A 24,938-nucleotide genomic window follows, 5' to 3' on the forward strand; every position below is an offset into this window, starting at 1 on the left:
CCCACTCCAACCTTGGTTTATTGTACACCATTTACAAAAAAAAACCAAAACAAATGAAAATTATCTTCTTAATCAGCAATCCCTGATCACCACCACGTGTTTTTAAAACAGCCAGATGTTCACAGTTTAAGAAGCCAAATAATACTACTACTTTCTTGTAAACATTAATGGTGAAAGAACAATAATAATGGTTTTAGTCAATCATCATTAGTACTTGAAAGTACAAATATAAATTAAATAAGACTCAAAAAACTTGTACAATAAAATCTGCTGTAAACAAAGCTAATTAAAAAGAACTGCTCCCAACCTGGGTTGTGGGTATCATCTTGTTTTAAAATTAAAAGCAGTATTTATTTTTCTGAAGCATCCAAATGAATGTTCATATCCAGATGTCCTTACAAAGAAACACGGTCTTCATTCTTTTCTCATTTTTTAAGCTGTTTATATAATATTTCACTTCTGACTGTCCTTTTCTTCCTTGGCAATCCTCTTTGTCACACCACTGAAATACTTCTCCCGGAAAGAATTGTGTCCCCTGTACGGCATATACTGACCATCCAACAAGTAAGAGTTCTCATCTTGATCCTGCATGGCACCAAAAGACAAACATTAGACCCGAGGGTAGCGTGTTCAGCACGTACTGCCACCACTCTGCCTCCAGACTTTTTCAAACCATTATGTGCAAGGGTAAGGCAGTTGGGTTTTTGTTTTACAGTTCAACAGCACACTCTTAAGTCGCTGCAAATGTCTCAGCTGACATCACCAGAATCCCACCCTTACACAACTAAATGAGCACAGGTACCATGCACCACACAGGTCACTGTCCAGAAAAAATATTTTCAGGAGAATTGTCAGTCAGAGGTCTGTGGAAGGCAGGCACAAACAGAAGATGAACATAAATGGTAAAATGAGTTCATACAGTTACTGAAGCACATTCAGAGAATTTTTTTCTGTGCAGCATTCATGTATTTCTGAAAGTTAAAGTTGACACAGTAAATCCCTATACATAATACCTATTTGACACCAGCCAAAAACACAGTTTAGAAAATTGGCCCACTGTATATACAAAGGTTTAGTTCATCATGTACTGTGGTTTTATACAATTAAGATACTTGTCAGCTAACATTAGCAATGCTGTAAGATAAACATTACATCAAACTTTAATCTGAGTGTTAAAGAAAACTGATGGCAACTTCTAAAAACAGTTTTATGCTTCTGGGTGATGTCAGTTTCTCATTATGCTCAAAAGCAGGAAGGAACAGCGAGAAGGGGCCTCACACAGAACAACTGAGCAGCACAAGGAGAAAATAAAAACAAGCACACAACAGAACCAAGCCTCTATTCCGCCACGTATTTCTTCTCAGGTTTTTAACCAATGCAGTAATACAGACATTGGTTCACTACCTTTAAACCTTTAGTTATTTGTTCTTATTAAAAAATAAAGTTCCTGTGGAATATTTTAACAATAGTAGGAACATGGAAATAGATTTTAGTCAATGTTTTCATATTACAAGAGTATTACAATGCAAGGATGAACAGAATCCTAGTGGACAATCTCTCCCTTCAGCTCTTTTGTAGCCTTTTCCAGGTTTTCACCTACTAAGATCAACACCACTCCTAGCTCTGGATATCTTAGAGCATTCTAAGGGAGGAAAAGAAGGTTTTTCAACAAAGCAGGACGCTTGTATGCATGTAGAAGGGCCCTCTTCTGGGCACAATGAGACATTACTTTGAAAAGGTCTCACCTGCTACGAAAGCAGACATCAGGAATGTGACACCAGCTTAAATTAACTTGCTAAATGTTCAGTGCCCTGTAGATATCTATTATGTAAAGCATGTACACCAGCAGCAGCAGCTCTATTTAAATACTGCACTGTTGGAAAATAGCAGGAGAAAATTACTTCAGGAAACCCAATGCAGGCACAATATTATCTAATGTCTTTTGGTCACCTGTGAGAGACTGCCATCTCCATGACTGTTCTCAGGCTAACAAACAACAGGCTTTAACACGTTTGTGAAAAAAACTGAAAATTAGAAAATTGCTATAGACAGACAGGAAACAAGAAGGATTTAAGACATACTCCTCTCACAGCCAGCATGTACCCATTTCTCCAGCCACTCTTTGGAAAAGAGCACTTTTTCTTCTCACTTTTGAAATTCCAGGTCAAAAATCCTTCTTCGACATAAACATATATTTTTATATCATTGGGACGTTTTAACAAGAATGCTATGTCATTCACCTATTTTGAGAAATGGACAGGATATTTGACCCTGAAGGATAATGATACACAGATCAAAGATACTCTAAGATAAAAATTAATCCCCACAACCTCTAAGAGGTCATGCATGTGTACAACATTCATCTTGATTCCATAGGAAACAAAATGCTGATGTGGGGGGAAGAGATGAAGGAGAAAACTACCCTCTTCTCTACCTCCAAGCTGGGCAAAGAGAGAATGGGCTGTGTAGAAGAACAAACTTCAAGTAGAACACAGGTGTAACAGGGGCATCTGCATGCAGCACATGGAAACAGGCTTGGTGCACCACAGCAGAATCTCATCTCAAAAATCCAGGCCTCATCAGGAGCTCTGCAAACACTGCTCGCTAAATAAGAGATCTGCAGTCAGCCATGGATTTAATAGGAGAGACTACAAAGGAAGCTTCTGGCCCACATCACAATAATTCCAGTCTAAGAGGTTCCATTTCCTACCTCTCACCTGTACCAGCATGACTGCCTAATAAAGATGGCAATTGCTTAAAAAAAACCAAAAAACAAACAAAAGAAACCAAACCAAACAAACACCAACAAGAATGGGAATTGCTGCTTAAAAAAAAGGAAAAAGAAAACAAGAAATCCTGAACTACCTGGAGATACCAGTCACTGTTGAGATTTACTAGTCAAAGGAATTTTAAAGGCAGTGTGAGGACTGATCAAAGTAACTGATTGGATTTCAGAGACTAAGGATTTTCAAACAAATTCTACCTTACACTGTTTTGTATCAAGGAGCTGAATGGGTACAGTCTGAACACCAGGGATAGGCTTCATTTAACTCTAGAGAGAAAATAACTTGTGAAAAAAACCTTAACAATTTATTTGTTCTAAAAACAACACTAAAATAGGTTTTAGAGATCTCAAATAATGAAGAGGTAGAAGAGAAGGGGATGCTGAATGATAACAAGAAAATGTTGTTTAGATCTTAGCAAATATTAACTGAATTCTAAATATTTTTCTTCATCTAGCATGCTCCAGTTCAGCTTAAAGGTAATTACCCACATTTAGTTTTAGTTTTAAAAAAAAGTCTTCCTAGCCTTATCACTGTTTCCTACCACTCTACATCTGGTGCTGGACAGTAGCTATAGAAACCACTTGTACTAATGTTATACAGCTATAAACAAAAAGGAGCAGCTACCAAACCAGAGACAGCAGGGTCATATACCCAGGAACAGACACTGCTAAATTCAGCAGGAAAAATTCTACACCAGTAACCACTCTGGAGTGTAATATTTCTCATCTATTTGCAAGTGCTGCACTAAGTAAAAGGCAACTGAGGACCTGTTACAAACCAGTTTAGTAATGCAGACAGGAACCCTCTGGAAATTCAAATGTTAGGCATATCCATAAAAATTCTCTCTTTCACTTAGGAAAAGAAAAGCAGAAAGTATACAAAAGTATAACTACTAAATTTTATGGTCATATCTGGTGACTCAGAAGTACTCAATTCAAAGGTTACTCAGGATATTAACAGAACAAAAAACATGTTCCAGGTAAGGGACACTGGGCTGGGGAAATCCTGGACACCAAAACAAGGTCCTAAACCAAGCAGGCAGTGGCTAAGGATTCAACATTAATTTTGTTCTGTAGACAAGTTTTGCATCCTCAGAAACCACACATGGGTTCTGGTATCTTTAAATTATCTAACAGACATCTGGAATACTGAATGTAAGCACTTGCACAGTCTTATCTAAGCAGCAAGCCTGCCAACTAGTCTCAGGTGCTCAGAGCTAAGCACTTCCAGACATGAACCTGTCAGACCACGAACTGAAGAACAGGTGATGCACAAGAGGAGAGTAACATATGACGCAAATCTGTTTGCAGAAGGGCTGATATATTTTTTAGGTTAGAATATGCTACCCTACAGCACTGGTAGCAATAAAACTGCTGTCAAAAAAACCTCCCTGAACACCCTGACACGCACATGTCAAAAACTTTCATCATCTACTCTCCTGGTTTGCTACTGATGAAGTTGGCAGCTCCGAGGCTGAGCTCCACACAGAGTGTTTACAGAAGTTCAGGTGTTGCTTGAGACGTGCAGTCACCACAAGCATTATGAACAGAGCACTGAACCCCTGCTGTGTCAGTAGTTCACAGACACAGCAGCCTGACTGCATCTCCTGCCATCTGAAACAGCTCTTTCAGCTGACAACCAAGGTACTAAAAACACTTGCTCACTGAGTGCATTTTCATTAAGAATTTGCCTCACATGTGTTTAGCATTTCTTTTAACAGTATGAAGTGAGAGAAGTACCAAGAATGGAAAGGAGATCTGAATGTCATGTTCCCTGGTCCCAATGCTTCAGGAGAGGCACTTAGTGTGTCACAAAACAAAAACAGAAAAAAGAGCCAGAGCGCTTTGTAGTACTTGTCACAACTTCAATATTATTCCAAAAGATAAAATGTACCACTCTAAAGAGGAAGTAACAGAATCAAATAAGGTCTACTGCAAGACCCACAAAGATACTTAGTATTTACTTGGGCATTGAGACACACTTTGAAATCAATGGAAACTTAGGCATTATGGCAAAGCCTCTGTGGATGGGATTTACAAGTAACTTTAAGTTCAAAGATCTTTTTCACACTATCAAGGGACTTTTTCAGGATGAGGAGTTTACCAAAAACTGAGAATAAAAAGGAAGAAACCAAAACCAGAACAGTCCCTTAAATCACTGCTCAATTTTACAAAAGCTCTAGCTCTGATCATAAAAACCAAAGTATGACAGAAACAAGGATCAAATGCTGAATAGCACGAACTTGTCACGAACACAACAGGTACTATTTTACACTATATGATCAAGAATTCAAGCTTACCTTGAATTCTTTCACCTTTTCCATGGTTATGAGGCGCCTTGATGTGTGGCTGGAAAGCAGCTGCTCGCAGTTGCTAATAAGTTTCAGGCACGGATGGCGGGGAATGATCTCTTCTGTGTATCTGGAAGAAATAATCATTCTTAGTGCTGTAGGCTCATGAAGTGGAAGACCTGCATCTGAAACAAAATTCTTACAGACACTTCACAAAAAGGTTCATAGTTGAAAGTTGTTAGGCACTTTAACCTGATTAAATAAATTCAGATATTGCTGCTTCAGAGTTTTGACATCATATATTCCAATGATCTTGACATGCAGTGTGTAGAATAAATCAAAACTTCACAGTAAAGTCACACTCCTCCCATTTTCTGCATGTATTTAAATGATGTTAATGTATGTACACAATGGGCCTGCCTGTGTAATTTCAAGTACAAAATATCTCAGCCAACCAGGAATAACAACTTAGTCAGAGCTGTGATTTTAATAATATTTTCCACAGTCAACATATATAAAGTTGCAGGAATAAGAGACTTTACTCTGGCTCCCTAAAAGGAGATCACGGCACTTAAATTTCAAATCTTATTAAGCCAGTTCTCATTAGACAGTAACACTCTGAACTTCAAAATTTAGTATTACAAATTTATCTCATTAGAATTACTTTTTCTAATGGAAAAAAAAAATCCACCATCCTTTAACATTAGATAGGATTTAATTATAAGCCAAGGTTGCTACTATCTATAGAAGCAAGAGTTACAGTGTTTTAAATGCTCCACCTCAAAAGCATACTAGTTTCTACATAGTAGAAGTGCTTTCTCAAAATTGCTTTCAATCCTTCTATTTTTCCAAATGCTGAAAGAGAAATTTAAAGATTTAAGACCTTTGCAGGGAACTACAGCAGCAAGAAGTATTAACCCAGCTAGTATGATAAATATGGGATCTAGTATGATAAATATGGGATATCCTTCCTATATACTGAAACATAGATCAGCCATTTATTCCTAGATTTTGTAATAAGCATTCATGTAATAGTTATGAAAAGATAATACTGAAAATGGGTTCTGGTATTGCTAGGTATGATTTTGTACAAAACACCCGTTCCTACAATTCTCCAGTGTTTGGGTGTAAACAGAAGTCAGACACTGAAACACAGAACTGAACAACTTAATATCTATGACTTGAATTTAAAAGGTACAAAGGAGGAGCTTTACTTTTTCCGGAATAAAAGCAAAGCTGTTGGTCTAGATTAAAATAGGATCTATCTAGGTGCTGGTGGAAAACTTGGCATTTCTTAAGATAACAGAGCTGTTAAATAAGGAACTCAATCCCAAATACAGATCTGCAAATTACAAAAAACCCAAACAGTACTGCCTCTTTGCTTTCCTCCAAAATTTCCAGACCATAAAACTACCTTTCAGCCACTTCTCATGCAGAAACAAGTATCTGCTTCAGCTAGATGAAGTCAGAACATCCTTTTGACAAAGGAGAATGAAATAAATCAATTCTCAACTGCTTTTCCTATGAGACAAGACTTTTGATGCATCCAGCACCACCAAGCTGTCTTTCTTTTACAAAGGTAGGCACTCCACCATAATATTTTAAAAGTTTCTCTCCATAATCATACAGGAGGCTGACTTTAATGGAATTAGAAGAATTTGGACTCAACAATGATTTCAATGTCTGACTGAAAGAGTAAACTCTGAAGTGAGATGCTATCTTGAAGAGGGAGAGATCACTATCACTTTGTTAAAAAGCCTTTTCTGTTAGCATTAATGAATGTATTAATGAATGTATTTCTATATTCTTTCAGGTAAAACTCAGGAACATGTCAAGTAAGGAATACAGAAGCAATGATTTTAACAGATATACAATCCAATAGTTTTGGCTTTAATTTAAAGTAACATACAAAGGTCTCAAAAAATGAAACTCAAGGCAGGTGTTGCCAAGGGATATTTGATAATGCAACATGTTAGTAAAAAGTATCATCTCCCCACTTAATTGCTTCAATTCCCCATGTTCATTATTACAGCTGAAAATAAAGTTACCATCCTACTATTCTATGCTTATTCTAGCAACTTTAGTATTTCAAGTCATAGTATGATGTACAAATTTACTTTTTAAAAGTCAATTCTACTAGACCTCCCCAAAACAGCAACTACAGTTGATCCCAAATATGCAGTTCCCAAGTTATATGAAGTGAAACACTTTACACTGCTGTAGTGAGGAAGCACACTTTTACAAAAGTTCAGTGAGCAGAAAGGAAAACACTGGTATCTTGATGAACAAAATAAATTCAGTAATTCCACAGAGATTTTATTGACATGAAAATTAGCTATAATACTATGAATGACATTCATGGCTTTGTCTGCGAATTGTCTTATGAGAAAACAGGCCTAAAATACCAATTTTATAATTTACTAAAAAATACAAACTACTAAGTGCACTCTGAGTTATGGAAACACGTAACAGAGATGTCTCCTTTGAGAAAACAGGCCTAAAATACCAATTTTATAATTTACTAAAAAATACAAACTACTAAGTGCACTCTCTGTTAATAGAAACACGTAACAGAGATGTCTCCTTCTGATTTCCAAATTTTCAAAACAGCATGAGATATAAAGGACTATCAACAAGCCATTTCCATGGTGAAACCAGGGTCAACCACCACTTTAAATAACAGTATAGTCTGACTGTACATAGAAATATATGACACTGTAGAAACTATGTTCAGAGCACATCTGTATCTGGAAGACACCTTGAAATGACTACTGTACATCAACTCCTCACTTTACAGTAAAAAATCTTTACAAAACAAAACAAAAAACCCCCTCAAACCTAATCTAAGAGATGCTGAAATAAAACATGCAAACAGCTGGTGTTCCTGATGCACTCAGCTCTGATCCCAGGCTGCAGTCCTGAGCAGGCAGGATCCCGCAGTCTCTGCTGGCCTCTCTCGTCCCTAACAGGGCTGCTCTCGGATGCTTCCTGCCTCTCACTGCCATCTCTTGGTCACTTGACTTATTTCTCAGAAGAAAGCTAAATCAATAGTGCCAAACTCCAAAGAACCAAGGATGATTTTTGCACACCTCTATCAACCACTTCAGCAGAAACACATACTAATACCAGCCTTGCTTCTACTGTCTTAGAAATCTATCTGCACCTTGAAAGTAACTTCTTAAGCTTAAGCCTCAACACACATTTACAATGATAGGCAAAGGCATTGTCTGTTTGGTAACAGTCAGTAATTATCTCCATTCAAAAGCTCTGTTACAAATGTGGCCTCCCTCATACAAAGTTTTAAAACGCAAAGTCTGGGCATTACTCTTAAGTGGTGGCACTCTGTCCCAAAGGAAAGCAGAGAGAGAATGCAGCATCCATTCTGACACACAACACAGCAGAATTCAACCATACATACTCAGGCCTGTATATGGGCAGCCAGTAAACCAGTCTTCCTCCCATCACCAGATATTCTGCCCCAAACTTCAAGAGGTCAAAAAAGATGTCACTTAGATGGTAACTGGATGAAACGAAGAAGTGATTTTCTGCACTGAACAAAAAACATACAAGTGTAAGCAAACAAGAGCACAGGTAAAACCTAAATTTTTAATAAAAGTAATTTTAAAAAAAATACACTAAGCCACAAAAGCACTTTCTGAGCTTTGCAAAGCTACCTAAGACAATCCAAGAGTACGACTTCTACTATGAGGAATACTTCTCAAGTTCCCCCCAACTGTCTCTTTGACTTCCACATGTACTAAAGATGAGTCTAAAGAACCACAGGTATGCTGGCAATAGTTATTTTGCACCACATCTTTCTAAAGGAATTAAAGTCAGAAGGCAAGGAAGGCCAGGCAGTGGAGAAGCCATGCAATATCTCTGAAAAGAAAGGAGCAGTGGGAAATGCAAAAGAAAAAAAGTTAAGGGAAAAATTACAGGTATTCCATTTTAGAGTGATTTCGCAGCCTGCAGGGACCAAAGAGAACTCCTCTGGAAATACATGCTGATGGTGGCTCAAAGAGGTGAGAAATACACACACAAGGGATGAGGGAGAAAACAAAACCAAGAAGGTTTCAGGAAGTGACACAGTGGTTTTGCAAACAGAACAAAAAGGATTTTTCTTCTTTAATTATAATTGCTACCATTTTTTAACTTCTGACAGCCAACCAAGAAGTAACATTCTAAAACTGCAACTGGGTCTCCATTAAAACAGTTATATTCTGTAACAGACAAGACAGCTTCCCTACCTTCTTTCAACTTAACAATCTAAAACTGCAACTGGGTCTCCATTAAAACAGTTATATTCTTGAAACAGACAAGACACCTTCCCTACCTTCTTTCAACCGATTTAACTGTTTCCTTTTGTGATCCCATTCTGCGAGGAGCTTCTCTGATACCATATGGTGCTAGACAAAGCAAAAGCAAAATGCAGAGATGAGAACCTCACTCTTTGTCCAAATAACACAAAATTACATACACCATACAAAACAGTGCACAAACTGTGGCTTATACAAGGTTAAAAAAATGGAAAGCTTTTGCAAAGTAAAAGTCAGTTAGGGAAATTTCTTCAAGATCTGTTGAAAGTTTCTTGCTCCAAAAAGTTATTTTAAAACTGGTTCAAGGAAATCCATCCAGCTGTAAGAGCTTCTAGTAGCCTACACGTTTGTTACACAACAAAGGACAATGCTGTGTTTTTTCTTAAAAGATATTCCTTTGATTTGCAACATGTGATAAATAATCCCATCCTTTTTTCCTTGACAGACATGATTATGTCCCCTATAGCACTTAACTAACCTTTCTCGAAATTAAGTATATCAGAATTTCTTGTCAGCACATTACACAAATGGTAATTCTCACACAAAAGAACCAGAGAAGGCTTTTTCTCATACGTTTTTTGCACATTTCTAATAGCATAACATATTTAGTTCATGTTCAAAAAATCTGAGTTTGTGAGACTTGTTTTAGCATCACAGAAGCACCAATGTAAACACTTGCAGAAGTTTTGCAAATGGTTTCACACTCAGTTCTAAGTCCATGTTAATATTCTACACTGTCTTGTTACCGAACAGGCCAAATAAAAACCAGCAAGCAACCCACAAAGAAAAGTCACACTCCCTATTCCTAATTCATATGAGTGTGTCATTGTAAAAGCCAGCACTTGATATCAGAAATTGCTATATCAAGGTTTTCATTTATCCCCTTGGTTTCTTTTCCCTCTCTTATAAGACAAATAGTGTTTAGTAAACAGGTTTCTAAAAGAGCAGAGGATCCTTTCGAACTGCTCCTGCTTCCAGTAGCTAAATGTATTGGAAACACATTAAAATTTCTCTTTGGAAGCACTACATTAAGCATTAACACAAGCCTCCCAAAGTCCATCAGAGAGGCATGGCACACTCCAACATGCTGCCAACAGCAACACAGACTTCTGGTAAGAAGTCTCCATGCATCAATCGTGTGATGCTTTTACTGAAGGAGACTTCTTCAAAGGATGATTTTCAGCCATACTGATTTCTGCCGGCGAGTGTAGCATTCCCTCCATGGGAGAAAGTGTCACTGTCAGCTTTGTTACATGTTAATAACTATCCTTAAAATAAATGCAGAGACATCAAATGCAGATGTAATTTCATAGTGCTGCTCTCAACAATCACCTTAGAAAACATGGAAACAGCAGATCTGAGCACTTGTCCAGGCATTTAATCAACGTACACAGGCAATAACGTTTTACTCACTGTTATTGGGCAAAAAAAGGCAGTAACAAACTTACGGTCTGTAATGATTGCATCAAACAACATCCCTTTTCTCCATATTGGTCTTGAAAAATCAGCAACAAGTGCATCGAGGTAGTATTTCTCTAAACCATACTGTCGGAGATTAGCTCTGATATTTTCATCTGGCCCTCTCCATTTCTGGTTCTTTCTGCTTGCCTTGCCTGGGAGAGGAAGGGAAATGGAAAGGGAAAAAAAAAGCATACTCAATAAGAAACTATTACATAAGAAGAGCTTTCATATACTCTACCATTTAAATTAAAGGAAAATAATTGAATGTCACCAAAAAAACCTGTCAAAAGTAGTCAAACTTCACAAGTAGTAACGAAAAATGAAAATACATGAGAAAAGTTCTGCTGCACCATCTGCACAGGGTGTCAAAGAACACATTTACAAAAATGCTGGTTTACAAGATGCTCTCTCCATCCACCAGTCACAACCCTGCTGACTAGGTCAAACATAATTTGTATATTTGCAGAGAAGTAACAATGAGATGAGGGTTCCTGGGTTAGGATTTGAAGAGCTTCCCACATCATAGGTTAAAAGGGCACACAGCTGTGGGAACGATTATTTGGAAATTTGTTTTGGTCTTCATTATTCTTTTTCCAAAATATTTCCAGCTTAAAAATAAGATAATATCTTAACTAGAGTATGTGTAAATTGGTGAATAAAACTAAGCATGACCACATAAATCCTGCAAAGATTAATGCTGCTTTAAAATCCACTAAGTATCATCTGCTACCATCAAGTCTTCTTAAATTACAGAGGGGAAGATTTCAGTGGCTTCAAAACATTAACATACCTAATCCATGGATTGTGTTGTAATCTATATCAGTGCCACACACATATGCCCCAAAATGTGCTGAGGAGATCAGAAGGCCACCTAGACAGGGGAGAAAAGAGGTAAAGTATAAACTTCAGTCATAAATGTCACCTGTGTTAGGATTTTTTCCTCAGGAACTTCAGGAGCCTACAGCAGCAGCACACTAGACCCAAGGAAAAGAAAAAAAACCAAAACAAACACTAAAAAAATTAGTAGAACTATCAACCAGTTAGAATCACTATGTAATTATAATCAGACATAAAAACACTAAGTCCTTTGTCTGCTCTACATGATTTTCCTTATCTTGCTATGCCCCATGTCTTGCTATGCCTCATCTCTGGATCTTGTTCAAGAGTTTTGTTTATGGCTTTCTGTATTTTAAGCAGTAAGATCCTTTAATCATTACATGAACCAAAACTTTTGATTCTATTTTGCAAGGAACAGAATTTCAAACTGTTGTCAAACAATTGGAAAAATCATCACCACACAAATGGCAGTTCTACTGTGTCTGTTCTCAAAGCCAGTTTCTTTAACAGTGTCTGAAAATCAAACTTCTGTAAGGTGGCTATTGCCATGTTGTAAAAAACAATGGTCAAGAGCCTTACAAATGTAAATACCTATAATGTAAACATAAATATCAAAAACATGTCTGCAATCGTTTTCAAGGGTGAAAACTACATACAAATGCATTTGTCTTTGAGTAGGCTACCTACTTTGTCAGTAGTTTTACCAATGTACTTATTTTGTAATAAAATCAGTTTTTTTAATTACAGCAATTGCAACATGCCTTCCAAATTAAAAAAGAACACCATAGCAAAAAAAAGCGTGATTTCCCCTTGAAACTGACAACAGCTGAACAGCCCACAGAAAAGAATAAATTACATTAATTATTTAACAGCTTCCAAATGAAACAACAGACAGACTGCAGGAGATGAACCTGTGTGGTCAAGTTATTAATAAAGAGGTCTGTGACTACCAGAATGGTTTAGGACAGAACAGAACTGAGAACTAAGCTGTGAAACCCACTGATGTCAACAGTCCTGCTAAATAAAGGGGATGACTGCTACAGGATGAAGGGCCAAAAATTTGCAAGCTGGCTGGGGGGGGGTGACACCAGTTCTCCCATTCACCACGAGCATGGAAAGAGGCATCTCAGGTGGCTGCACTGTCCTGAGCCACCCACTGAGCACCAGCAAATCCCTAATGTGCCCTGTGTGCAACAGAAAATGTCTGCACCATATGCTAATAAACTCTATCATACCAGAGGTGAGTGAGAACAAAAAAACTTTTAATATTCCTCTGTTTTTTTCTTGTGAAATGGATCAGGGAAAAACAAGGTTACTCACCCCAAAGGAATCACCCATTTCCCTTCTTGGCTGCAATCCCTCAGGACAGATGGGCAGTACATCCAGAGGGTCAAGACAAATTTAGCTAGCCCTGACCCCCAAGTATGGCGTACCACCCAGTCCTACAAAAAAAGTAAGAAGAGAGTCCTTTGCCCATCTAAGAATATTTTTAATCACAGGCAAAAAAAGAAGCTTGGAAATCATGAATTTACAGCTCTTAATAAATCTCAGCTCGTACTAGTTCAATTGTGTTCATGCGGAAGGTGCAGAGATACTTACATACTCTTACATAGCCAGCCCTTTGATCAGTATATGAAAGGGTTAATCAGGGAATCACTCTGTCCCTGGTGACCTGCAGCAGAATGATGATGGCACAGAGCTTCATGCCTTTCTATCACACACTATTCCTCCACCTCTTCAGCACAGACGAGGTCTGGTCCTCCAGGATGTCAAAGAAAAACATCCTGTCATTTACAACTATGCACTATCAGAAATATTTTCCAAAAGAACAATCAACAACATTACTGAGATAACCTGAAGTGACTGTCTAGGGGGAAGCACAAGATATTCAAGTAAAAGACTTTATTCTTCTAGAAGCTTCCAGGCTTCCTTCTGCCCAATGCTGAGGAAAGAATATCTAAACATGGATGGAATTTAAAAACACAGTTTTAGCCATTCCAATTGTGCTCAACAATAAAAAGGGGAATCAGGGCTTCTAAAAGCCAGCCTGGAATATAAAGAGTACTTCATATTCCAAGGAAAAATGATAACTATCCATTCTTATACTAATGTGAAAGACTCATGATTTGGCTTATGCGGCAAAAACCAGTTTGTTTGCAACTAGCAAGACCCATTTTACAAGGCCATTCTGGTTTGGTTCTCTATTGGTTTACTCTTCACTTTTTCAGTGTAAAAAACCAGGCAGCAACACAGCCAGGTAACAAAGCTGCACTAGTAAAGAAATCTTCAAAATGCTCCTCAGATCCTGAATATGTATTTTTCCAAAACCATCAGCTCAAAATGACTGCATCACTCTCAACTCCAGAAACTTCCCAGAAACTCCAGTGACAGGGCACTGTTGTACTGACAAGCTCAAAATCTTATGAAGGTCCTCAAGAGACAATTGAAATTCCTAGGGTTTACTCAAAAGAAATAAGTTCAAAAGCCACTTTTATTTAGTCATAAATACACTCTACTGACAAATGGCACACCACCCAGTATCTCCAGTGTCCCCCTTAATATCTACCCTTTATATTACAAATGTCTAATAAAAAAAAATTAAAATTGTAATTCAAACTACTAGGCAATCTGGGGAGAATTTTATGTATCTTACATATATGAATGTATATGAACATATGCATGTATACGAATGATGTATATGTTTGAACTGAAACACAACATTTATCTTGAATTTCTATAGCTTCATCATTTTTATGTGATTTTTCTCCTTCTGTCTTTACCCTTCCTTTTTATTTTTCTTCAATTTTCACTCCCAAGAGAAAGAATGCTCTCAGAGACTTTATTTTGTGATTTAAGTTAGCAGGTTTTATAAGACAAAAAGTCACAGATGCCAAAATGAAACCAACTGCTAAGAGGTAAGTAGAGGGATTTCCTGAACCTTTCAAAGGACAAGCACAAGAAAGAGGAGAAAATTTTGTAATATATTATTATGCATGAAAAAAATCAGATCCTGTAAGAATAAAATTTAAGACAAAAACATAGAGTTCACCAAACCCTTCTGTTTCTGAAAATATAATATCCATGCTCTTTTTCTATGGCACAGAGAAGACACATACGAATAAGAATTTATCCTACTAGTGCAGTCTTCTCTCTACCTAACTTTGCTGCAGAGATTTTTCTTGATCTTCCCATTAATATAAGTATTTTTAAATCTATGTATTTCACATGTGGTCACCTTGACTAAAGTTCAGCAAGTTGAGCATGAGTCAGCAGTGCCCTGGCAGCCAGGAGGGCCAAGTGTGTCCTGGGGTGCATCAGGCACAGCACTGCAGCTGAGCAAGGGAGGGGATTGTCCTGCTCTGCTCTGCACTGGGGCAGCCCCACCTTGAGTGCTGGGGGCAGTTTTGGGTGCCACAAGACATGAAGCCATAAGGGAGTGTCCAAAGGAGGGCAACAAAGATGGTGAAAGGCCTTGAGGGGGAGCCGTATGGGGAGCAGCTGAGGTCACTTGGTCTGTTCAGCCTGAAGGAGACTGAGGGGAGACCACAGTACAATTTACAGCTTCCTTGCTGGGGAAAGAGGAGGGGAATGCAATGATCTCTTCTCTGTGGTGACCAGTGACAGGACCTGAGGGAATGGCCTGAGGCTGTGTCTGGGAAATTTTAGGGTGGATATTAAAAAGTACCCACAAGTGCTTGGGCACTGGAACAAGCTCCCAAGAGAAGTGGTCACAGCCTGACAGAGTTCAAGAAACATTTAGACAATGCTTTCAGGCACATGGTGTGAATCTTGGGGATGGTTCTGTGCAGGGTCAGGAGCTGGACTCCGATGATCCTTATGGGTTTTCTTTAACTCAGGATACTCTACAATTTGATTCTGGGATTCTAGGCCAGAAACACAGTCTTTGCTACATTTTTGAAGAAACTACTATAGGTAGTTCAACACAATATACTGTGCTTTATAATTATATGGCACAAGCTAATACAATAGATCAGCTATTTCACATACAGCTGAGTTTCCCAGAGGCCATGCACAGCACTATGTGGAACAAAAGCTCCCCCTCCTGGCTAAGATAAGGAAAGCTCAGCTGGGGAAGGGTACCTTGTGTGAGTAATAATATCCCGAACATAGGCTCTGCACCACAAAGTGCTCCTCATGGAATGCTGCCATTTCACTATTGCTGTGTTGTGCTGTATGACCAGAAATGCCTCAGCACTCCCCTAAAGAGCCAGCTCTAAAATGCTGCTCTTTGTAATGTCCTGAAAGTGACTGCAAATGCTTACCAAATTCCAATTCTTTGTCACTTTGATCTTAAGCAGTCCATGACAGACATGGATGGGTTTTTAGGCCACGTGGCAAAAAACACAACAGTGAAGACAGACCTTTTAAAAGCGCAAAATAAACTGTTTAGATCTTTGGAATTTGGTCTCCTTCCTCCCAAATCCCTTTCAGGTTAACAAATCATTAATTTTATAAACACCATTTTGCCTTTGGTATCATCTCAAATATCTGATGAGCACCAGAAGTCATGACACCAGGTAAAAGAGTAGTGCAAGCACTAACACAATCTTCCAGTTCTTCCCACCAGCAGAAAAAAATATATATATACCTGTTCCAACAAATGGATCAGTAAAAGAGTAGTGCAAGCACTAACACAATCTTCCAGTTCTTCCCACCAGCAGAAAAAAAAGATAAATATATATACCTGTTCCAACAAACGGATCGTATACAATGTCATTGGGTTTTACTCTCCCATGGTTTGCCATGATGAAGGAGAGGCAGGCATCCATGCTTGTGTTTCCAATGAAGTGTCTCCTCTTTACACTGTAGGATTCAATGAGTTCTCTTTGGCCATCTGCAATCTGTGGAAACATTTAAAACCCCTGTCAGATCCTGGATAAAAGATACAAACAGACATGCTAACAGACTTGCTTTAGTGACACCACCCAAAACCAGGCAACTTCACTTCATAACGCCTTGCTTTCTGACATCTGAAAATATGACTGACTTCTTTCCAAGCAACAGATATCTTGATTAAACACCTGTGTAAATTCTTCAAGACTTCTTCAAGAGGTTAAAAATGTACAAATATTTTAGAGATAAAATTCTAAGAAATTACAATTAGAGTAATTTTGCTATTATTCTAAGCATCAGGAAAACAATTCCTGGCAATTGAGAGTTAAAAGGTTTTCAAAGATATGAGGATTAGACATGCACGTTAAGACATGCATGCACACACACTGATGCTTAAGGTCAGACAGGACATTTCTTTCTTCACTGGCATTTCTGTCCCACTCAAAATCCAAACTTAGGATAGCGTTGACAGGTGAGAATTTGAGGGAAAAGCAAACAAAGACCAAATGCTGGCATTTTTACACCAGACTTCCCATGTACATTGGAGAAGACCAAAGCAATCTGAAACAAAACATATTCAAACACTGTCCAACACTATCCCCCCACCTCTGCTCAGCATCAGTCTTACTGGGTTAACAAAATACACCTGCTTATTTTTTCAGGTTGGTTTACTCATTTTTGAACACTTCAGGAATTCAGCACAGATGGGACAACAGCTGCAATGTTTTGCAGCGTTGCCACAACCCAGGGTGCTCGCACATCAATCACAGGCTTGGAAAATATTCACAGGCCCTAACAGATCACTTGAATCTCTAACCTCTCAGGAACACAAGCCACTGACTACAGCTGCCAAACCTCTGCAGTGGTTCTCCCTCCTTTCAGCTGCCCTTGACCCACTGCAAGCACATATTCACCAGTGGCTAGTGTCATTCTGGGAGATATCCTTTGAGGAGACACTTTTCCCTTACAAAAAACATAAAAGACCAGATCAAATTTCCTTGGGACATCCTAATAACGCAGCAGGTTTAGAGTGCATCTGGCCAGCAGGCAAGAACATTTGTAGTGAAGATGACAGATGAGAGGCTCCAAACAGTTTTTGTACTTGGTTCCTTTTGCACTGTAGGTGTTCCCTTGGGCAGGTACTGTGGGAAAAGGTACAGTCCTGTGGGATGAACTCATTGATGTCCACAGCCTCAGGGATCAGTCTGCACCTTTCCATGGAGGTGCCTGCCAGGATCACTTGAAGCACTTACAGAATGCTTCAGTGAGGCTGATGCCACTCAGCAAGGCCACAAGCCATCTACACTTCTGTACATCTTTCTGTGTGTTTGGAACAGGTGCTTTCAGCTGTAGCTAGGTCCAAAAAAATGTAAAACACCACTCCAGCTGTGCAGTCTGGCTGCTGTGCTGAGTTCTCTCAGTGGGTAGCAAGACAAAGGTGTGTTTCCAGATACGACTTCATTGTTTTCCACCTCTAAATTGTTCAGCAAAGCCACTTTTTCCTAGTCACAGTAAGGACTCCCAAGACTTGCTTCAGAGTACTATGCAATGACAAATTCAGACAATGGTATTTTTGGCTTCTATTAAAAGTCAAAACACTTTTTACATTTAAACTGAAGTACTGAAAATACAAGCTTGTAAGAACTGAAGCAAACATGCTCACGCACCCATCTACCAAAATACAGATGAATGGGCTCTTCTGGAACATCATTTGGGTTCATTCCATAATCTTCCAAAATCCAAAATATGTGTTCTGGATTCTTCAAATTTACTTTTCCTTTGAATGGCAGAAATTCAAGGGCCTATACAACAAAGAAAAACAGAGTAAAAAATAAACAGGGTCAATTTTTTTTAAATGGGTACCTTCAACCCCCCAAGAAAAAAAACCAAACAAACAAAAAATCAGAAAAAAAACCAGAATTTCACTTGTGGTAAATGGTATGTTGGTACTAGAAAGTTGAATTTTCAATGGTTTTTTGAAATGCCTTTCTTCTTAAAAAAAGCAGCTCAAATGATCACAGTTTGGAAATTGGGAACCAAAACACTTTTTATTAACTGAACAGGACTCAACTTCAGAGGAAATTGACTGTGCGTATTAATTATGCACAAATTATACAATTTCCAAATTACAGAAACACTAATGATGAACAATGGGATATGAAATTTCAGTGATGTGCAGCTACAGTTGTTTACATACTTAGCATTATTTCATCTACACAAAAACTGAACAAACAGGGAAAAAAAGCTACAATGTATACAGATAATTTCAGTCTCTGTAAATGAAGTAAACTGAACAAATAGGTGCCAAAATAGAATGTGGAAGAGTGAAATAAACAGTAATTTGGAAAAATTTCCTAAATTAAATACTGACATAGTTAGGAGGAGAGTACAAGTACAGATAAGAACAGGAGATCAGCACACAATCCACAGCCTGCAGCTGAAGTCACTTGTTCCACATTCTGCAACAATAAAAGACTAATAAGGAGATCAAGTAAGATATTTTCCAAAAATCTAGCACCTAACTCTTGCTATTTGAATCTTATAGTTCTCAGCAGTAAGCTTCGGTTTCCCCAGCACACTGGGCTGAATCAGCTGTGATATTTGTTTGGCATTGTATATGCCTCATCTTGCTATTTGAATCTTATAGTTCTCAGCAGTAAGCTTCGGTTTCCCCAGCACACTGGGCTGAAATCAGCTGTGATATTTGTTTGGCATTGTATATACCTTAAACAGTCAGTTTATAGAGGGAAAAAGAAAGTCATGAATTTTGAGAGAATGTTAATTCAGACACAAAAATCTCATTTAGCCCTGGTAAGATGCAAGCCATAAACTTCCTTAAGATCTTGAAGAAACTTAAATACACTGATAGCATGGAATAAGAACAATATGAATAGATTAAACTAAACAAAGATTTTTTAACCATCTACTTACATCAATCTTTTTTATTTTCTGTGCTTGGGTCAGTGTTTTATTAAATGTATGAATATGTATTTTGTAAGTAGAGTCTGACTGTAGATATGGAAGCTGAAAAGAAAAAAAAAAGGCAAAGACACTTTAATTAGTACAGATGCAGTGCTATTCAGTGGGCTTAAGGAACTACATTATCCAGATTCTTTATATTTATACCATCTTGTCTGTTGGATAGTTCTTCAAAGATGTATACAGCTCTCCTGCAGACTTTCCATGGCCCCACAGTTCAAATATAGACCTGAAATTACAAAGTTTTTGAGAGTCAGTCACAGAGAGGAGGGAAAATGCCTTACAGATACTTATTCCTTTTAACCTACTTGGCCAATGTAGATTTTAATTCATGGAGTATTAAAGTCGGCATTTAATTCTAGACAAGTGTTTTAGTTTTTGTTTGTAACAAGTATTTTTAGCTGCAGGCTGATTTTTCACTGATGCCTTTCTTTGTTTGGTAACATGTACCAATAGCTTCAGAGCTTTTCATATTGATTACCAGTGCAATGGAGATACTCCAGTGATCTTATTCTAAAACTTACGTATCTCTCCACAACCAGCAGGACAGAAAAATAAGCCATGGGCTAGTTATGCTTTCTACATAGAATTAGCATACATTAGCTGAGAGTGCACAGTGTGCAGAACATCTGCAAGCTGTTTGGTCACATTTTACTCCCCGAGCTGCCTGCAGCCGATTTTTGAAGTGCAGTTCTCCATTCTTGAGGCAAGAGTGGAGAGCCCACTCTTGCAGTGATTGTAGTAAAGTCATTGTAGGTAAAACTGAGTCCCTGAGACAGCAAGCACTCAACAGGGACTGTGCAACATTCTGCAGAGGAGACCAAACTCTGAAGAACGCACAGGCACCACAAGTTTGGTATGGTCAGAGAGATATAACTCTGCAGAGGAGACCAAACTCTGAAGAACGCACAGGCACCACAAATTTGGTATGGTCAGAGAGATATACCTGTGCTGCTTCTCATCCTGAGCCATACTTCAAGGCCTCTCTCACACACCTCACTGGGAAGTATGTTATTCACACACCTCTAAAAAGGACCAGCTGGAACAGTCACTCTCCAGCATATTCTTGTGCTCTTGAATTTCCTAGAAGGGACTCTGCTGCAGCAGTGAGAGCTGAAGGCTTGGATGCCAGCACTGAGGGAGGGTGATTCAACCTTTCCCTCCTATGATTGTCAGTTTTTACATATCACTGGTTGTATCTTTCAATTCCACACATATTTTAGAAAAAAACCCTAACTCAATATTATACAAGGCACATAAAACATGAGTAACACTACAGGTGCTGTCTCTGGAGTGAAGAACACCCTGAATTGATCATACACTGAGTAAAGAGGACAGACAGGCATGCTACATAATCAGTCCTACAGGCTCCAATAGCACCTTCGCAATTCTAGAGGGAATCAGAGACTCTGCATTTTATGACTCCATGAAAAAATCTGTATTTGCCATAATAGAACAAAATTCCACTGCTTATGTCATTAATTACAAGATTTTTCATCTCTTACTTTGCACATACTGTCCGCTTCATTAGTCCCCTTGCCATCTCTTCTGAAGGAATATTGAGAATCCAAAAGGGAGACTGCAATCAAGAGAAGGTAAGTCATGAAAATACCCAGCTGCAGGATGTCACATGAATTACACAACTACACAGTTCTGTTCTATAAAAACAGAATATGCATACTGAAAATTTAAAAAAATAATAAAAAATACATCTCTCACCTTTAATCATACAGAGAACATGGGGATAAAATAATTAATCTGAGACAAAACTGTTTACTTAGCTTGAATGTTTGAGAAATTCTGTTCTATATTTTATTTTTCCAACATAACTGACTTGGTAAAATGTTATTTGCACTTCTCTTGATTATTCATCTGCTAAAGACTGGAAACACCTCGTTACACACAAGCAGTAACTAAATCCCAGTAACATTCTCTGGCCAAGCAGTGACACCAGAATCATATGGCTTCCTAAGGACATTCCTCTGTCTCACTGATTTAGAGGCAAACACCAATTCCAAACTGCTGCTGAGTGTTTTCAGGGTTTAACTATCCTAAAAATCAAGGAGAGCCTCCCAGCAGATGGCACTGCTTCTTTTCATGCTAGTAAATGAAGACAACTTGAGGTGTATTTTGTGCATGTTTTTTTCCAGTTTTGAGTCTTTACTGAAATTGAGAAGCCCTCAGTTTTGGGAAGATTCCCAATTTTCCTAAGAAACTTCAATATTTATTCAGCTGCCTACAATTAACAAAAACACTGTAAAGAACATACTTGCAGGCCATACACACACTCAAGTGAAATATTTGGTCCTCACTTACATTTACACGAATTTCCTGCTCACCACTGAATTGTCCACCACAAAGGGAGAGCAATGATGTTATTTCCTAAAGTGAAAACATAAAGGTCAGGCTTTAGAATCTTATAAAGAAGAAAAGGAAAAAAAAAAAAAAGCACAGCATGACACAAATTCTAATGCAGATGGTGGATAGGGCACACATTCACAAGTAAATTCAGATTGTATGTACTGTTCATGAACTGAAAATTAAGACCTCCCTGCTATAAAAACAGCTTTCTCAAAATTCATTGGCAAATGTCAGGAAAATTTCAGTAATTAAACCCCACCATTTCACATATTCTCCTTCATCAGAATCTTTACTGTTCAATCCTACACTCTCACAACAGTATTATCCATTCTGTTCTTTAAATATTTTTCTGACTAGTTCACATGGAAGTGATGTTTCACTAGTAACACTGACCCAGGGCTAGGATCAGCAGATCATCTGGCTAAAAAAAAAAAATCCATCCTTGCTTGCTCCATTAAGTTTTTGACAAATCATGTTCCTAGCATAGCTCATCACAAAACCAAACAAGCTGAGCAGTCACCAAAATAAAAGAGAAATAGCTCTGCTTCCATCAGCAGCTATATCAACCAAGTGTCACCAAAACCAGGGTGATAAAAAGAAAAACTTCCTGTTACATATGCATCATCTTATTTTTACTTCATCCAATGACCTTGCCTAAAGGAAAACCAGAATGACCATGAATAGAACTCAGGTTCCAGTGCCACAAAGCAAATAGGAAAGAGAACCTTAATGAAAACAAGGAAAATAAAAGCTTCAAGACACATTAAACCTTTTATAACATGTGACAGTCCAATCGACGAGGGAACATCACCCTGTGAAGCAGAGCATGGCACTCAGTGCCACATCCAGTCTTCCCGGGAGCACCTGCAGGGACGGTGGCTCCAGCAGCTCCCAGGGCAGTCCATGGGGAGAGGCCTGGCGTGCTCCCAGGGCAGCACCAGCCACTCCTGCACCCAGGGCACGCCGGCGGCACCTGACGTGTAACTTTAAAATTAGTCACCAAAGCCAAAAACTTGAAAGCATTTTTGTAACCCCAGCTTCCGCTTCTCACATGGAGCCCCGGCTACTCTGCTGGCAACCTCTCCTAGCGCCAGAGGCTCTGGAAAAGCGAGCGGCGAGGAAAGAGCTGCCTTAAAGCCACGGCGCGGAGGCTCTCCACGAGCCTGGGGCAGCAGCGGGAAGAGGGAGCCTAGGGGCCCCTTCCCACAGGACGCGGGGAGCGGCGAGGGAAGAGGCGCCGGGCGCTCCGAGCCCCCGGCTCTCCCGGAGAGAGGGACCTGGCCGGGGTCCGGCTGCCGCCGCACAGCCGGGGCCGCGCCGTCCGGGAGCTCCCCGGAGGAGAGGGGAAGGGAGGGGAGGGAAGCTCCTCACCAGACCCCGGCCCCGACCGCGGCCCCGGCCCCACCCGCAGCCGCAGCCCCGGTGCCGGCCCCGCTCACCGGCAGGCGGAACTCGAGGTGCTCCTGCGCCAGCAGCAGCAGATAGCGCCGTAGCGCCGGGGCCGCCAGCGCCATGTCCGGCCATCCCCCGCCTCCCGCATGCGCCGCCGGCAGGGAAGGGCGGGAGCAGCCCGGGAAGGGGCGTGTGGCGGAGTCTCCCCGCGGGAGACCCCCCTCTGCAGCGGGACACGGGATTGTGCGAGCTCTTCGGGAATTGCTGCTCATTTCATCTCCTTCTCATGCTCCTTGTAGCTATGTTTTGGGTGTGCTGTATCACGCACGCCACGTGTCAGCGCAGCAGTGCCTGCGTGTGGTTTATAAATAGCTCCGTGTACACTGGGGACACGCTCCCTCAGGGGTGCTTCACTGTCTGGGGCGCGCTGCGGCCTCTCCCGGCCACATTTAAGCATCGGGAGCATTAAATAACATTAAGAATTAACAGATGCCAAAGGAGTCGCATTCCTTTTTCCGTGGGAAGGAGGTCAGCGCCGGCGGCGTGGGTGTCGCAGCAGGTAGAGAAACATTCCCAGGAAAGAGGCAGAGGTGTGACGGTCCGGCAGAGGGGCTAAAAGGGGTTTGTCTTGCGGACTATATTTTATTTTAATATCTGGTCTTGATAATTGTAATCCCGTACTCACTGGTCTCCCTGTTGTGTTGATCAGAGAGGTTCATTTTATCCAGATTTTGGCAAGCTGTTTATTAGGACCAGGCCAGCACAACACTGAACTCACATTCTGTGCTTTGTGTGCTGATGTTGTTGGGGTGGTTTTTTTCAGTTTTTTTTGGTTTTTTTCTAGATGGCTAAGATCTTGCTCATGACCTGTGAGCACTGCATGGGACACCTTGATGCATCTCCATAATCTCACCCTGCAGCTTCTCCAGTTATCCCTTCCTGCAGTAATCAAAACTGAGGTTACTGTGAAGCTTTAGCCCTGATGATTGACAAGAAAGCAATCCAAAGCCACCTGGCATCTAAACGAGAGCTTTCCTAAAAAAGAAAGAAAAGAGGTAGGTGTGAGTCTGGCTTGTTCACCTCAGTAGCTGAGTGCTGAGACCCAGCAATAAACACATTGCTGAACTGCTGACAAACCCTGCGAGCCTGAGATTGCTTACAAAATCTTGGAATTGCTGAGAGAGGTTTAGTGGAAGAAGTCTGCTTTTATTTTTCCAATCTGTCTCACCTTAAATTTCTTAGCTGTATTGCTTCCATTTTAGAAACTCCTTAGAAGGAGTTGTTGGTATTATTTTTAAGCTTAATCTCTTTAAAACTGGCTTTTGCTTACTTTATCTGCACTGCTTTACCTTCAGGGCATCGCTGCCTGTTCTCTCAAGGTGAATACCTGGTTTTTACTGATACTGTTTCCTACAGAAGACTTTAACAAAAACCCTGTTTTTTTCCTTGCTTTTCACTTGAGGATCCATGCATAATCTCTGGCAGCATATACATGTTGATCTACTTAGTTTGAAAGTGAATGTACATTACTGAGATTTACGGAGTATTTGGTTCTCACATAAAAACAAAATGCTTTTCAGATGCTGTGTTTGGAAACAGAATGTACATTCCTGTAATGCCATTGAGGAGAATCAAGCAGTTATGTTAGCGTGATGTGGGGAG

The 24,938-nt window shown here is 39.6% G+C and overlaps 1 protein-coding gene across 1 annotated transcript; it reads right to left on the reverse strand.

The window, feature by feature from the left end:
• TRMT11 (tRNA methyltransferase 11 homolog) lies at positions 1–23,832 on the reverse strand. The gene is made up of 13 exons (XM_039706999.1): positions 23,324–23,832; positions 21,840–21,905; positions 21,029–21,102; positions 19,671–19,752; positions 19,476–19,568; positions 18,212–18,346; positions 16,396–16,552; positions 11,644–11,724; positions 10,841–11,005; positions 9,410–9,482; positions 8,495–8,626; positions 5,086–5,206; positions 1–585 (listed from the first exon to the last, which is right to left on the reverse strand). The coding sequence occupies exons 1-13, from the start codon at positions 23,546–23,548 to the stop codon at positions 454–456; spliced, it is 1,536 nt and encodes a 511-aa protein (XP_039562933.1). The 5' UTR covers positions 23,549–23,832; the 3' UTR covers positions 1–453.
• Positions 23,833–24,938: the final 1,106 nt, after the last annotated feature.

This window comes from Passer montanus, unplaced genomic scaffold (genome assembly GCF_014805655.1).
Source record: "Passer montanus isolate IOZ18808 unplaced genomic scaffold, ASM1480565v1 scaffold2, whole genome shotgun sequence".
NCBI lineage: Eukaryota > Metazoa > Chordata > Aves > Passeriformes > Passeridae > Passer > Passer montanus.

What these genes read in the sequence shown, in the direction of transcription:
- TRMT11 (XM_039706999.1), bottom strand. Translation starts at nt 23,548, where the DNA reads ATGAGCAGCAATTCCCGAAGAGCTCGCACAATCCCGTGTCCCGCTGCA. An exon ending in ACTATCCAACAGACAAGATG is followed by an intron (nt 19,569 to 19,670) that starts GTATAAATATAA and finishes TTTTCTTTTCAG; the next exon opens with CTTCCATATCTACAGTCAGA. An exon ending in CAACACAATCCATGGATTAG is followed by an intron (nt 11,006 to 11,643) that starts GTATGTTAATGT and finishes TTCCTCTCCCAG; the next exon opens with GCAAGGCAAGCAGAAAGAAC.